Source organism: Populus nigra, chromosome 8 (genome assembly GCF_951802175.1).
Source record: "Populus nigra chromosome 8, ddPopNigr1.1, whole genome shotgun sequence".
In the NCBI taxonomy this organism is placed as follows: domain Eukaryota; kingdom Viridiplantae; phylum Streptophyta; class Magnoliopsida; order Malpighiales; family Salicaceae; genus Populus; species Populus nigra.
The window spans coordinates 15,533,673-15,549,813 of NC_084859.1; the positions used below are offsets into that span (position 1 = coordinate 15,533,673).

General features: G+C 34.7%; 2 protein-coding genes and 1 pseudogene across 5 annotated transcripts; all 3 read right to left on the reverse strand.

Moving 5' to 3' along the window:
• On the reverse strand, positions 1-825 carry LOC133700433 (disease resistance response protein 206-like). The gene has a single exon (XM_062123958.1). The coding sequence runs from the start codon at positions 773-775 to the stop codon at positions 179-181; it is 597 nt and encodes a 198-aa protein (XP_061979942.1). The 5' UTR covers positions 776-825; the 3' UTR covers positions 1-178.
• Positions 826-1,902: 1,077 nt separating this feature from the next.
• On the reverse strand, positions 1,903-6,700 carry LOC133701110 (cation/H(+) antiporter 18-like; annotated as a pseudogene).
• A 1,982-nt stretch (positions 6,701-8,682) lies between these two features.
• On the reverse strand, positions 8,683-14,641 carry LOC133701764 (cation/H(+) antiporter 18-like). Of its 4 annotated transcripts, none has more exons than XM_062125845.1 (4): positions 14,370-14,641; positions 12,700-12,906; positions 10,124-11,121; positions 8,683-10,011 (listed from the first exon to the last, which is right to left on the reverse strand). In XM_062125845.1, exons 2-4 carry the CDS (start codon positions 12,779-12,781, stop codon positions 8,806-8,808), a joined length of 2,286 nt encoding a protein of 761 aa, XP_061981829.1. In that variant the 5' UTR covers positions 12,782-12,906; positions 14,370-14,641; the 3' UTR covers positions 8,683-8,805. The 4 variants fall into 4 exon arrangements, with proteins under 4 accessions (XP_061981829.1, XP_061981826.1, XP_061981827.1 ...); XM_062125842.1 differs by having other exon boundaries at positions 10,124-11,125; XM_062125843.1 differs by having other exon boundaries at positions 10,124-11,125; positions 12,700-12,928.
• Positions 14,642-16,141: the final 1,500 nt, after the last annotated feature.

The following is a 16,141-nucleotide window of genomic DNA, read 5'->3' on the forward strand; positions in this document are numbered from 1 at the left end:
TAAGAAAAAACCAAGTATTACTAACAGTAAAAGGATTATATTTCAGACTTTTTTATTTGGTCATGCAAGCAGCAAGCTTAGTTAGCTGCACTTCTGATAGGACACTTCTAGCAGAGAATACAAAACAAATCAATACATTAATATTAACTCACCAACACTCAATATTCTATCTTCTATTTTACCAGCATTCATAGAATTTGACATCGACGCGGAGCCTGAAATACACATCACCTTCAAATGAATCTGTCATTATCGTTGCAATTCCTCTGTGCATGAAAAAATCTCCAGTGCCTCCAACTACTGATATATCTCTACTCTTCACCATAATTGGGTCGGCTCCAATGAAATTTATCGTCCCTTGGTGTTTTGTGCTATTAAAAACAAATGTAAAGCCTAACCAAGCAGTGAAGGTGTTTTTGGTATCATAGATATACATGCCTTGTGCCCTACCAACTGGTGGAGAATGAAGATTGTTATCAAGAGTGATGGGATCATCAAAAACTGCAATGTTGCCAAAATGGAACTGCCCTGCTAAGATGGTTAGGTTAGCACCTTCTGGTGCTGCCACAATTGCTGCTGTAGCATTAGCAGCATTCTGGCCATTGTAAATAATGTCATGGAAGTAGAGGACTAATTGCTTGCATGGTTTGTACTGCTTCTTCCAGCCTGGATAGGCTGAGGATACAGAAAGGAATATCAGGAAGAAAATAGCAACGAAGCCCAAAGTTCTCATTTTCTTTCTAGAGATGATCTCAAGAGGAAAGAAGCAGGGCATACAAGAGCAGAACTACTAGAACTTGTTGGTTCCCTCTATACTTCCTGTCCTTATATTGGGAAACTTAGATCCTATAGGGTCAAAAAATGAGAGTCAAATCAAATCTGATGGCTTGTTGTTCATGTTAAGTTAATAAGCAAATCCACTAGCCGAAATGTCATGTTATAATGTCGTATTAATAGATTTTGTCGATTTTACGGTGACATTCGTTTAATCTGGTGAAGTCCTCCGTGGAAAATTTGATATGATTGGTCCTACTTAATGGAAGTTTCAAAATGGACAGCCAGATAACGATCTTATGTTAGTCCAAGTGTTTCCGGCTTAATATGTAGGAAAAAGAAAAAGGTGAAGAAATTGCCGTCTTGAAGCTTATCCCACCAAGTTCTGGTTAGGTTGCACTTGAGCTAATTGGATTCCAACTCATGTGGTTAGCTGCTTCTGCCTGTTTAAAATGGGAGGTTGGAGTCAGCGGCGCAGCCATGGAAACTTAAATATTCATCCATAAAAGCACTAAGAACTCGTGGTCCTAAAAGTATAGAAAAGGAACTAAAACTACAGGAATTTTGGTTAAACAATAGTGGCCGTAAAGGCAAGAACAAGCTGATGAGCATTTTACCTATCTGGGCTTGCAATAATTAAATATTATTAATTACTGAAGTGTTGCTTCGTGCTTCGAAGAAACAATTATATTTTTAAATTAGCCTTCATGGCTACTTTTAAGGAACTATATTCTTGTAGTTGCACAAACAAGGCTTTTCCTTTTACACCAAAGGTTTGATTCTGCTGATTGTGATCAGTGTCAAACTCACTAATGATACACGGAGGCTTCGAAAATGACATTTTCCAACCCACTTCGTCTCAAGGAGATTTGGCAAGTCAAATTTCAAAATCTTTTCATTTCAACATTTAATTAATCTGCTGTATTTTTCCAACGTATGAATGACATTTAATGATGGTAGTTGTCGAAGAGTTAAGTTTTTCACCCCAGAATTCAGCCAAACGTGACCGTATTGTCCCAACCAGACCAAGTTTTACCTCATCTTTTTTACTGTATTTACTTGTAATGATGTGTTTTGCTCATGCAGGAAGATTTCTATAATTGGCTATAAATTAAAAATCACATAGCATTTACAGGAAAATCTCTCAATCTTTATTAATCTTATAAACAAAAGATTTATACAATAAAATATGTGTGCTATACATAAAAATTAGCAAACATGAGAGATTACCAAACATAAAACTATCATTTCTACTTTTTAAGAAGAAATGGGGCACTTTCTCCCCATGTAGCTTGCGATTCTTGTCTGCAGGATTTGCCCTTCCCGTCCTACTTCATAAAATGTGCTAATGAACTTCAACTTCTAGCCCAGAGGGTTTCATCCTTTCCTCAAAAGACTAATCTTCAATCAGCTCCCAGCCAGCGTAGGGTACTAGAACCACCGAAAAGTTCTGGAAAGTATCAACTCTTAATACATTACCATGAGGCTAAAAAGATCTAGCCTAACCATTCGAACCCTTGTTTAGATAATAGGGGATACAAACCTTAGGTCTTCAACTAGTTTAATGGATTAATGACCAATCCCAAATCGAGTATAACATAATTTGATGTCATATGACAAACAATGATTATTACAATTCATTATGTGCTACCTAAACATTACCAAGATTCAATCTAAAAACCCATCAGTTAGATTCTGAATCTTTTCCCAGAAACTCATTACCATCCTGCAAAGCTAAATCCAAAGATACTTGACTATTGTACTGTTGAACCACCAAAACAGATGCTGTTGTTGAGAAATCAGAAGAGGCCAACAGCCCTCCTACAGGCCCCAGTTCTGGACAGTCACTACTACTGCTTAAAGCTAAAGCTACTCACCTTCAGGTAATCGACCCACCAGGAAAAGATTGCAGTGGCGTACCTCATGGACTGCATTGATGGTTTCTGCAGCATTTCCAACAAATTTCACTTCAAATTTCAGAGTCTCATCCTTCGATATTTTCAGCTTAAACTCTGAGAGGAATTCTTCATCCAATGATCCCAATTTAATGTTAGAACTATCATCCATGTGAACTCTGACTATCTCCCCTAAAGCTTCAGGTTTCACTAGGAAGTGAATAACCTTTAAACTAAAACCAGGGTGTTCAGCCATTCGAGCTCCATAAGCAAGGGCTTCACGATCATCACAGCCCCCAAAGAAGAGGACTGTAATAACATAAGAAACGTTACTTGCAGATACCTGAGTGGTTCCACCAAGCCCACGGTCAACTAGAATTCCAACTGAGCATGGTGCTTGCTCAAGAACTCTTCTGTTAACCAATTGGAAGTCAGTTCGAGTAGTCTCGAGTGAGCCATCTAACATCTGGTGTTTATGGAGTGGAAGAATGATGATTGCAGCTCTCTTCCTTTCAGCAGTGGTGCAAATGTCCTCATGCATGTCAGACATTGAAGAGATTGCAGTCATTGGCCGTACAGAAACACGACTCAATTTCTGGAACACATCAAATGCCACAACAAGAAGATTAGAACCCAACTTCTGGCCTCGGTTCCTAAAGGGTAAACCATTTTTCCTTGCCTTGTGGACCATTAATATGGCTGATGACCTCTCAGAAAGCTCCGTGAGGTGCATTGCATATACAGAAAGCCCATCAGATTTCTGAACCCCTCGTGACACTTCAAGAAGATTTATTATCGACGAAATGTTTCTCCAACCATGGAAACATGCCAAAATCCGAAGTTCAGTATTTGAACTTCTACTTTCAACAGTCCTACACTTGTAGTCAGCCATTTTTGCTCTTCTTGCTGGCTTGTATACAGCCATAACAAGAGGTGTGGTGATGAAGGTTGTAAAAAGAGCCATTAAAATCATAATGGAAAATGTTTCATCATTCAAAACCTGAAAATGCGAATAAGCAAGTGACCTTGGCATTGGGTCATTCCAAAAAAAGTGCACAGCTTTAGCCAGAACTAACTTCTATAACAAGAATAGTTAATTACCTTTCTATCTTTACCAATATTGAGAACGATGAGTTCCACCAGGCCTTTGGTGTTCATTAGGAATGCCATGACAAGAGATTCACGGGAGGTATTTTGCATAAAAGGGACACCACAAATGTGCCAAAAACCTTCCCAAAACATGCTGTGAAAATTACCAAAACCAGAAGGCCCCAAGATTGGAGCCCTTGAATTGTTGCTACATTGATCTTTAGTCCACTTGAGACAAAGTACGACGGAAGGAAGAGTCCAGATACAAGATCTTCAATTTTTTCCACGAGAGCGCCAGCAAATGGCCCTTCCTTTGGGACCAGAATTCCAATAACAAAAGCACCAAAGATGGCATGAATTCCAATAGCATCAGTTACAAACCCAGCAGCCAGAACAGCAGCTAATGTTGCACATACATACATCTCTTCAACTGGCTCACCTTCACGGCACCGCTTAGTCATCCATTTGAAGATTGGGGGTACAATTAGAATTGAACAGATGACAAAAATACACCCAGACAAGAAAACCCAAAATGAAATAATGGGAGAAGTATTAGATCCAGACAGGGAAATAGCAAGAGCAAGGAGAATCCATGCAGCCACATCATTTACTGCTGCAGCTGACATTGCCATTCTTCCAACATTGGTTGTTAAGAGCTTCAGCTCCGCCAGAATACGTGCCAAGACAGGGAAAGCTGTTATAGAAAGTGCTACCCCCATGAATACAAGAAATGCAGTACCATTTACATCTTTAGATATGGTTAAACGGAGAATGAACGATGTGCCAATTCCCATTGCAAAAGGGAGGCCAATTCCTACCATGGCAATAGCTAGGGCCTTTTTTCCAGTTCGACCAAGAGATTTAGGATCTAGCTCTAGTCCAGCAAGAAACAAAAAGAAAATGAGGCCAATGTTTGCAAGAGTATCTAACACTGTAAGACTCTTGGTTGGGAATACTGCCTGCAAATATCCCTTGCTTCGACCCAATGCAGATGGCCCAAGTAAAACTCCTCCCTGACAAAAGTTAAAGTTCTCAAGGTTAACCTTAGCAAAGCTTCTACTTGCAACAGTATTTTTAGTTGCTAGATTGATGAACTATACGCAATGATTGCATTATGCCTCTTGAAAACTTCTATCTATGAACATTTTCACCTGCTTAACATAAGATTAAAATATATATGTTTTTCAAGCAACCTGATGAATTTGTTCTGCACAAGAAAATGAAGAGCCGCAATTATCAAACTTAGGCTTGATCCAAACACATCCAAAAGCAAAATCAGAATAATCAAAATGCCAAAAGCAAAATCAGAATAATCAAAATCACAAGGTGGATGTAGATCCACAAACTTCATCATCTTTTGACGCCATATTAACATATCCAGATGTTGTCTTTTGACTCCATAGTAATAAAAGAAAGAAAAAAGTTTTATACTTGACCATTAATTTAAACCCACCTGAGAGAATCAAACAGCAGAGCCAAAAATAAAGAGCAGCCTGATACTTTTGTATGGAAAAGATAAAATCATAGAGAATCAGTCATTTTCAATAAAGCATCATCTTTCTCCCCAATTTTATTAATTCTAAAAAAGGTAAGTAACATAAAAAAAAATAAAAGGAAACTAACATCCAAGATAAAAAAAAATATATAAAAAAAAGAATAAAAAACACCTCACATACACAAACAAAAGAGCAGATAAACAAAAGCAAAAGCAAATTAAAGCATATCAGATTTCAATCAATTATAAAAAGAGGAGGAGAAAGGTACATACAACAATCTCTGCAATCACCCTTGGCTGTCTCAATGGTGTTAACAGAAAAGCAAGACCCCTTGTTACCACAATCACCAAACATATCTGTAAAATGGCCAAGGGGAGTGCAAAATCAGGAGGATTTTCACCCTGAAATACCCCATTTGATGTAGGCTTCAGAGATAGGCATGTATGCCCTGATGTAGCATTCACTGAAACCATATCACTCTACCAAAACACTCAAAAAATCTAATCTTTCCTTGACTCCTTGCCAAAAAAAAATGCACATCATTAATTTCTCTATTAATTTTTTGTTATCAAAGTAGAAGAAGGCATTGCAAGGTAGGCAAGATTACCCGTAGAAGATCAAAGGAGTTGAAATTCTGGCAAGAATTAGAAAAGGGTCTGTCCTTTCAGTGGCCTGCTGCAAAATCTTGATCTTTTTGCCTACTTGCGATTCTGGGAGAGTTACAGAGAGAGTAGAGTAGGGCTTAGATTAGAAAAAGCGTGTACGAGGTGGCATTAAAAGTTAAATTTTGATTATTTTTTTTAAGAATTAGCACTGTTTAAATAAATTAACAGGATAACACAGTTTAAAAAATTGACGAAATAACACAGATAATACATTTCAAAAAATTGCTTGCACAAATTACAATAAGAGAGGGAGTGAAAAAGATTAAAAAAAAAAAAAAAAACGAGACTCTACAAGCACACAAAGTTTTAATTATTTCATCAGCAAGACTTGATGAAACAAATCTAATAATACCAATCAGAATGAGCTATATTCTTTCTTTAAAGACAAGTAAACTGTAAACAATTATGATAAAAAAAGAAAAGAAAAGAAAAAAACAAAGACCACGAAACATCTTGGAGCTTCAATTATGATATCATCACTATAATAAAAAATAAATATACTGTAAATTCTTAAATTTTTTAACCCTAGCCCTACAACACTCCGTCCTCCCTTTTCCCTTCAATTTCCCTGACCATCTCTAAAAAAAATTTCTAGTAAAAGGAAACCATTAATATTATCAACAAGCGGTATGAACAATTTATAAAGGCAAAACTGATGTTTAATCGAAGCAGTATTCAAAACAATATCAAACAGCCTTGGTTTCATGGCTGCCAACTTTCCATCATTGAAGTCACAAGAGAGCAAGACTGGGAACTTTCAGAAATTGAAAGACAAGTGTGATTTCACTTTTGAAGTTTAAAGGAGAGTGTGAGATTATATAACATTGCTTTTTTCAATATTAACAAAAAAAGGTAATTGCTGTCTTCTTCTCTCATTAGAACAAAAGATCAAGAGAGAAAGACAGGGAATTATGGGAATGAAATTCGGTAAAGCCACAAAAATTTTGTATAGAAAAGTTCTTTACAGCATGGAAGATTGAGAGAGAAATCACCCCTGTCATTAATAACTATAATTTTATGAGATTATTTACATCAATGCTTCTTCTTTTTAATGAATATTTGCATCCATGCTTATATAGATATAGTTAACGTTTTTTCTTGGATTGAGCCTCATGATTATTATGTAATTGAAGTTTTCGAGAAAAAATTAGCGAAATTTAAAGTTTGAGTTATGCGAATTGATTGGTGGTGTAAAATAAAATTCAAGTAAAACAAGAATATATATATATATATATATATATATATATATATATATATCTTTGGGTAGATAAAAGGAAAAAACATTCGAATAATTCAAATAATCATCCGAAATTGATAATTTCTCATCTAAACATTCGAAATAATTACGTCTGTGTTTTTTATTTTAATTATACTGTGTGTGTAGATATACGGAATTTATTGTATGGGCAAGGCATTGGAACATAAGTAGAAAAACATTACAATTACAATTACAATTAAAATCGTGAAAACACCCTTTCGTTGGGTCTATGCTCTGAGTTGTGCTCGCTTTTTTTACTGGAGAAAAGAAGATAATTTTACCGTTACGAGAAATAATTTTACTGTTTTGTATTCTCGAGTTTGATAATAACAGGTAAATAAATTAGAACGTCGGTTTCACATTTCCAAAAGCCCAGATTAGCTAAAAGCCTGAAATTACTATATTTCTAACAGTGAATAAAGATGATTATTGGGCCGAAAGTGGGTGGGCCTTCATTCGGACTGGGAAGGTTGCTCATACAATGACTGGTCAAAGAAAAAAGGCCCGAACCAGCCTAGAATTGACCCCAATTAGTTAAAACTACTTCATTAGACTAATGAATGGATTAAACATGGACCCAAAAGTGGATTAGAATTCCTGCCTAGTAGTAGTAGACGACTATATATCATTAGGGTAAGATTAATCTTTTAATGTTCAAGTTAACATGGTTTCTAATAATAACAAAATATAATCATGAACTCAAATATGATGTGCATTGAACATTTTTTTAAATATTGATATGGTGATATATTAAATGATATTTTTAAAATATCAATATATTTTATTAACTTGGATTAACTTGTTAAATTTATGACCTGAATCATGAGACCATAATAACATTGTAAAAAATAAATCAAAATAAAATTATAAAGGTCAATTTTTAATCAATCCAATGTTAAAGAACTAAATTGAAAAAAATAATAAAAAGAACAAAAAAATTACTCATGTCAACCTGTTAAATTCATAATCCAGTACATGATATCAGGATAATCCTATAGAAACAAATTGAAAATGATTATAAAATTTAATTTTCAACCTACTCAAGGATGAAATCAAGAAAAAATCAATTAAAAAAAACAAAATCAACCTAAATAAATTTGTTAAACTCGTGACATAGATCATGAAAACATGATAATTTCATAAAAAAATTTATGAAGTTTTATTTTTAACAATTCCAATATTGAATGTTTAAATCGAGAAAATAAAAATAAAAATAAAAACAAAAATAAAATCCTACTTAATAGCGCATTTATTGTGAGTATACAAAATAAAATAAAAAATTACTAAATATAATTTCTAAAATAACATAATATTAAAAGATAAAAAAAAATTAAATAAAAAAACTATTTCCGTGGATAGCGGTTTGCTAGTATGAATACACTGATTTAACCAAGTAGTTTGTTAACTAATTGGCGGCGTTTCAGAATAATATAATGAACTAACGATAGACTGAAGAAGGCCTCGACGGAACCTTGGTCCTAGCTTTACAAAAAAATGCACTACTCTCGGAAAAACTCCCCCAATTTAGTCCTTTTGTGTGTGCAAATCCAGCAAATTAGCCCCTATACAAGTTAATTTAATCAAATTTACTCTATTTTGTCACGTTTCATCAATTCAACTCAATTGTATTAAGTTTCTGAATCTTCCGCAGGCATCTCTGTAACCCTTGTTGAACCAACTACTGATCCTGGGCTAGCATGCTGCTGCATCACCAAGACTGATGCTAAAGTTGTGAAATCAGGAGAAATCAAAAGATGTCCCACAGGCCCCAGTTCAGGACACTCGACCTTTACATTCAAAGATGCAACTACAGGGCCCTGAGGCACTCGGCCAACAAGAAACAGATTGCAGCGACTAAAATCCTTAGCAGCTTCCACAGTTTCCGCAGCATTGTTCACTATTCTCTCTTCATATTTGACCGAGCTGTCATTTGAAATTTTCTTCTTGAACTCGGCTATAAATTCATCATCAGTTGATTCCGTCGAAACATTGTGGTTGTCATTTATATCAACTCTGACAATTTCTCCGACAATCTCATGGCTTGCGGTGAAACGAATAACAGATAAACTGATACCAGGGTGCTCGGCCATTCTAGCACCATAAGCAAGGGCTTCACGATCATCGCAGCCCCCAAAGAATAGAACAGTTACAGAATAGGAGACATTGCTTGCAGGGACATGTGTGCCTCCACCAAGCCCACGATCCACCAAGATACCAACTGAGCACCGCGCATTCTCAAGAACCCTCATATTAACCCAACGAAAATCAGTCCGAGTTGTCTCAAACGTCCCATCCAGCCTCTGGTGCTTGTGGAATGGGAGGATTATAGCCGCTGCCCTTTTCCGTTCAGCACTCTCACATATGTCTTCATGCATGTCATACATTTGTGAGATCGCAGTTGTTGGCTTTATAGACACACGGCTCAGCTGCCGGAAAGCCTCAAAAGCAACAACTACTTGATTATTACCAGACTGCTGCAACTTATTCCAAAACGGTAGCCCATTCTTTCTCACCTTATGTACCATAAGTATTGCGGATGACCTCTCAGTGAGCTCCATGAGGTGCATGGCATAGACACATAGTCCTTCCCTCCTGTCAGTCCCACGCGAAGCCTCAATGAGATTAATCATTGTGGGAACGTCCCTTGTTGAATGGAAACAGGCCAAAATCCTGAGCTGAGTATTGGGGTCATTTCTCTCAATTTTCCTGATTTTGTAGTCAGCCCTACTCGCTCGTTTAGCCGGCTTGTATACTGCCATAACTAAAGGTGTTGTGATAAAAGTTGTGAAAATGGCCATCAGAATCATGATGGAAAATGTTTCATCGTTCAAAACCTGCAGTACCAATCAACCAAATGATTATAGTCTTGAACGGAAGAATACCGAGTACAAACATATTAAAACAGGCTTTAGGATTAAAATTAGTTAAGAACAAATTCGACTTTACCTTCCTATCTTTACCAATGTTCAGGACAATTAACTCCACCAGGCCTTTAGTGTTCATTAGGAACCCCATAGCTACAGCTTCCTGAAAAGGCATTCGGCAAAGAAGAGAGACACCTACAGTGCCAACAATTTTCCCAAAACAGGCTGTAGTTATGACCAAAACCAGTAAACCCCAGGACTGAAGCCCTTGAATTGTGGCTACATTGGTCTTTAATCCGCTTGAGACAAAGTACAATGGGAGAAAGAGACCAGATACAATATCTTCAACTTTTTCAACAAGAGCACCAGCAAATGCTCCTTCTTTTGGGATAACAACTCCAACAACAAATGCACCAAAGAGAGCATGTATTCCAATTGAATCGGTGACAAATCCAGCAGCTAAAACAGCAGTTAAAGTAGCACATACATATATTTCATCCACTGGCTCACCTTCAGGGCAGCGATTTGCCATCCATTTAAAGATAGGAGGGATAATGAATACGCAACAAAGAACAAATCCTGACCCACACAAAAATACCCATAAAGATACAAGGGGAGAATGGCCAGTTCCAGACAGGGCAATAGCAAGAGCAAGAAGTATCCATGCAGCCACATCATTGACTGCTGCTGCTGACATTGCCATTCGACCAACATCAGTTGTTAAAAGCTTAAGTTCGGCCAAAATACGAGCCAAGACAGGGAAAGCAGTGATAGAAAGGGCCACCCCCATGAAGACAAGGAATGGAGCTTTATCTACTCCTTTGCTGATAGTTCCACGGAGGGCAAATGATGAACCAATTCCTAATAAAAAGGGCAAGATAATCCCCGCAGCAGCAATGCATAAAGCTTTTTTTCCTGTCCGACGAAGGGACTTTAGGTCCAACTCAAGGCCTATCAAGAACAGGAAGAAAAGCAGACCAAGATTTGCTAAAGTATCCAACACCGGGAGGCTTTTAGCTGGGAAAACTTTATCCAGATAATGCTTGTTTCGACCCAGAGCTGATGGACCGAGTAGTATCCCTCCCTTTCAAAAAAAAAAATTCAATTACAAATCTTACTTTTTTATGTACATTAACTATGATTAGACTTTTAATGCATGAGAGTACAGATACAATACGAAAAATAACCGTTAATAGTCTCATTGAGAATTTCTTTTGCTGCATCCCTTGCAGTAACAACCATCCAAAAAATTTAGCAAAACAATACGAAAATAGGACGCCTGAACCTGTTCTAGATAGTGATGATGAATCATATAAAGCTACTATTTTCCAATTTAAGCTGTGGAAGTGAAATCTCCAGACATCTATTAATCCAATTGATTCAGCTTTTCAATTGATTTAACAAGGTTAGGCTAGAAAAATTATGGTTCTTGGCTAAATACACGTTCATTTCATTAAGACAGCTAATACTTCTGCTACTAGTAGATTGCTCAGGGAACCAGAAGATGATGCGAAGAGTTTCTGAAACCACGCACTAGATAGTTTTAACATCTACCGATCTAATGCATCAATCAACAAGAGGCAACAAAAATTACTATACATGCATTCAGAAAGACTCCATTTCATAATTAACTGCTGAGGCAAATGTCAAACTCTGCTACAGGTTGTTGTCTATCAGATCCTTTATGTAATAGATATAAAAAGCGGCCATTTTTAAGAAGTTCATCACAAATTGAATTTTCTCTTAGTCCTTCCCTGTCACACAGACTTTAACATTAACTTTACACGCTCAAGCTTGAAATCAATTGTCACAAGGATCACTACGTGGTTGCATGTAGATTTCTAGTTTTCTTAACAACAATTATGGAAAATTTTATATTCAAAATAACTTTAATGTCCAATTTTTTCTCTCTTTTCAGGTTATGAAATTCTTAAATTTAAATCAATTGTCTTATCAAGTAGAGACCAGGATGAAAATTCTTCGCCTTACACATGTTTTAAAATAACTAAAACAGCTGGAGCTGGATCCATAAGCTTTACCAGCTACTACAGTAAACAGAAATCAAATCATGATACACCACAATATATGTTATATTAACCATGCGAAAATCCTCAACTAGGAAACGTATGCACAAATTATTATTCCCCACTTGGGAATTTTATATATTTAGCCAATTATTCCAAAGAATATACCATCAAACACCATGAAAAAAGAACACCCAGTCAATCTTTTTTTTCTATATTCTTAAATTAACAGGAATATGATTTGTGAAAGCTGGTTGAGGATACCTCTAGCCATTAAAAAAATAATAAGAACATGACTCGAAGACAAAAGAATTTTATATTTATCCGTTAATGAATCATACAAGTTGTGTATGTATTTATCTAATTTCGCAAGAAAAATATCCGAGTCGCGTATGCTTTTTTTCAAATATTTTTTTTTAATTTATGATATCGGTATAAAATTCATATTAAAAAACACTTTGAAACAGATTCAGCTACAAAAACAACCCTTAGAATCCCTGTTGATGCAAAAAAGTCATTGAGCCAATAAAATATGCAACATTATTGACTTAGACTTGGTCAAGATCAAATTTGCAGCCACCTAAAATGAAAACATTGAAAAAGAGTCTATATTAAAAAGGAGATAGCAACTTACAACAATCTCGGCGATTACACGCGGCTGGCGTAAAGGCCTTAGAAGAAAAGCTAGAGTACGAGTGAGCAAGACAACAAGACATATTTGGAGGATAGCAAGAGGCAATGCATAGTCAAGAGGATTATCTCCTTGAAACACACCATTAGATGTAGCTTTCATTGGTTTAGGACATGACAACGTTCCGGTGGCATTCAAGGCCGCCATGATCTGTATCTCACCAAATAAAACACTGAATTCACCGCCAGGAAATTGGGGTTCTCACCCCACGAGATTTTAGTAACACGGTTTGTGTTGGTATATATTAATAATGATTAATGACGGTTGACTGTCCATAGCAAAGTAAAACATGGTAAGCATATTACATACAGTGCATATTTTCACAATCCTTTTTGAAACCACTCAGGATTGCCTTAACTAGCAGAGATGCTATCGCCTTTTATTAAGACTTCAAATTATACATTAAGCATTGTTTGAATATATTATTATACTCTATTTATTGTTGTATTACGTTAACAAAAATAAAAACCAAGATCTTACATGAAAAATAAAGGTAAATTACATTAAATAACTATTATTTGATATGGTGATATTTTCAAGTTATTACAATAAGTTCTAAGAAAATACATGAATTTATTACGAGTTACTGTTAAAAAGTGACAGGGACACCTCTCAATAAAAAGAAAAAGAAAAAGGAAAGGAATCTCAGGTGGGCGCCACCTGGTTTTTTATTTTTAATTATTTTTTTTTTATGGCAAAGGATGGGGATGTTCTCTAAAAACAAAAACATAAAGTAAATCCTACGAACACGGCAATGAAACTACTGTATGGCTGAAATTAGTTCGATAGTCATGAATACTGAGATATTTGTGGTATAGAAAGAAAAGTTACACATTACCAAAAAAACTTTCTGTATTGTTGAAATTGACTTTTTTTCTTACAAAGTAAAAGGCAACTACTTGACTCGAAATAATATTTGAATATTGTAAACTGATATGATTGTATAAAAAGTTGTTTTTGCTTCTTAAGAACATTTTCAAATAAATTTAAAATTTTTTATTTTAAATTAATTTTTTAAATCATTTTAATATTCTAATATTAAAAATAAATTTTTAAAAATAAAAAAATATTTCAATTCATTTCCAACGCTGGACACAGCCTACGGGCTCTTGAGGTTCAAAGTCTAGAAGAATGTAATAATGAAGTACAACTATCCTATTGTGGAACTAAACTGCCTTAAAAAAAAATTAAAAAAAAAAAAAAGAAATAACAAAACGGAGGTGGAGCTCAGAATAAGGTCTGGTATCGGATGTTCTAGAACTCTTTAACCGGGACGACGGTGAAAGAGGGAGGGTAAACCGGTTTAATTGTAAACCACAAAGATTAGATTATGGATAATTTAAAATTGCAACTTAGAAAAAAAATAAAATAATTTGTATATTCGTGCGTATCATAACACAAACGTAGAGAAACAATGGCAAATCCTCTCTCTTCTGATTTTTTTTAGTTTTTCACAGAGAGAAACAAATTAACTCAAAAGCTCAGAGAGAATTTGCACACAGAAAAAAATGCAAAAAACTTTAAATTATTGTTGAAAATAAGAAAGAATAAAAAGAGACACTCAAGGATTTTGACTTTTTTATCATCGAGAAAAGAGACGGATCGAGAATCACCTGAATATTCAGCTTTATATGCAAGAATACTTGTGGTATACAGTAAGTGCAGTTCTGTCCTCAGCTCTTCAATTGGGTCTCTTTTGTTTCTCCAGAAAAATCGAGATTCAGAAAGGAAAAAAGATAAAACACAGTTTGGTTCTGTTTGTTTCTCGGGAAAATTCAAGAATCAGAAAGAAAAAAAATACTACAACACACAAATTATGGAGATCTGTGTGTTAGTACGTGGATGAACGTTCCAGGAGGAGAGGTAAATGAAGAGTGCGCGCTGCTGTAGAAGAGAAAAGTCTCTATACCGCGTGACTCAATTCCATAGTTGCCATCGTGTGTCTCAATAATTACGTTAATTGCCTTAGATCCTATAAGAAGTCTAGGAGTTGACAATTTAATAAATTAGTGAATATAAGTTTTTTTAATTAATATAATACTACTAAAAAATATTGTTGTTTAAAAAACTTAGTTTATATTCATGCAAAATTATAAGTTCAGTGTAAACTTGAAATCATAACATAAAATTAGGATGCATATAAAAACAAGCATTAAATTATACATAAGAAACTAAAACTAACTTCCGACATGTATCCTGAAGCATATATTGGAGTAATATTTAAAGGAAAAGCATGTGAATCAATTGCTTCTTGAAGTTCTTGGAATTTCATCAGGCTAAATTTTTTGTTATTGTTAGATATCAATTGTTTGTCCTTAAGACCTTATTGTTTCTCACTTGATATGAAAAGATTTTTCTCAATAAACCTCTCGGGATTCCAACACCTTATTTAGGTATACTCTTAAATAAAATCAACTTAAAAGAATTACAATTAATATATCTCTATAAAAATTGAACTTAAGCTATAGAGTATAAGAAAATAGTAGAAGAACAAGTCTAAGAGAAACAATAGTAAAGGAATGAAAGAACTCAAGAAATTTCATATGATTTTCCACCCCCAAAACACATATTTATAGAACTTGGAAACCAAAACATTAATTCTCATAATTCATGAATGTTTATTAATTATGATGAATATTCATAGTTTATAAATTATTCATAAAAACATTAATTTTCATCACATAGTTAATATATTGGTTCAAGTACTAAAAGAAATTACTGATCAAGCAGGAACATAATAACAAATATGTTTCATTAACTAAACTCAAGCCCAAACTCATCAGTTCACAAGTCATTATTTAATCCACAAATCTATTAACAATTCCTCATTTACTTTTAATTATTTTTTAAAACATGTGTAATATTCCATGTTAAATTAATTATGTTGGATTACAAAATCCAAAATGGTTTTAACCTCATATATAATTTGATCTTAAAAGGTCCGTTACATGTTTTATAAACCAATTCCAATAATCCTCTACATGAATAAAAAATGCTTAACTAGTATAAAGACTCAAAAAATTCACAGAGAGATTCTGATTTGATAGATCATTACATTGATATAGATAGTTTTTGGCTTTGAGCATTTCTTAGTGAAATACTATCAGATTTACTCATTAAATAATGGTTGTAATGTCCTGAACTATTTAGTTTTTTATGTAAATCAACACAATAGTGCTCACATAACTCTTCACTATAGTTTTATTTTGCACCCACGGTTGTGTTCATTTAGAGAATTCAACCTTTTTAAAATTCTTTAAAAAATGGTCATATTTCTCACTCATATAGGTAATATTTCATTAAAAGTATTCTACTATGCTCTATTTGATATACCAGGATATGAAAACTATTAAGAGCAATTCATCATCTATCATGCTGGAGCTAG

What these genes read in the sequence shown, in the direction of transcription:
- LOC133700433 (XM_062123958.1), bottom strand. Translation starts at nt 775, where the DNA reads ATGCCCTGCTTCTTTCCTCTTGAGATCATCTCTAGAAAGAAAATGAGA.
- LOC133701764 (XM_062125842.1), bottom strand. Translation starts at nt 12,903, where the DNA reads ATGGCGGCCTTGAATGCCACCGGAACGTTGTCATGTCCTAAACCAATG. An exon ending in GTGTAATCGCCGAGATTGTT is followed by an intron (nt 11,126 to 12,699) that starts GTAAGTTGCTAT and finishes TTTTTTTGAAAG; the next exon opens with GGAGGGATACTACTCGGTCC. An exon ending in ACATTGGTAAAGATAGGAAG is followed by an intron (nt 10,012 to 10,123) that starts GTAAAGTCGAAT and finishes TTGGTACTGCAG; the next exon opens with GTTTTGAACGATGAAACATT.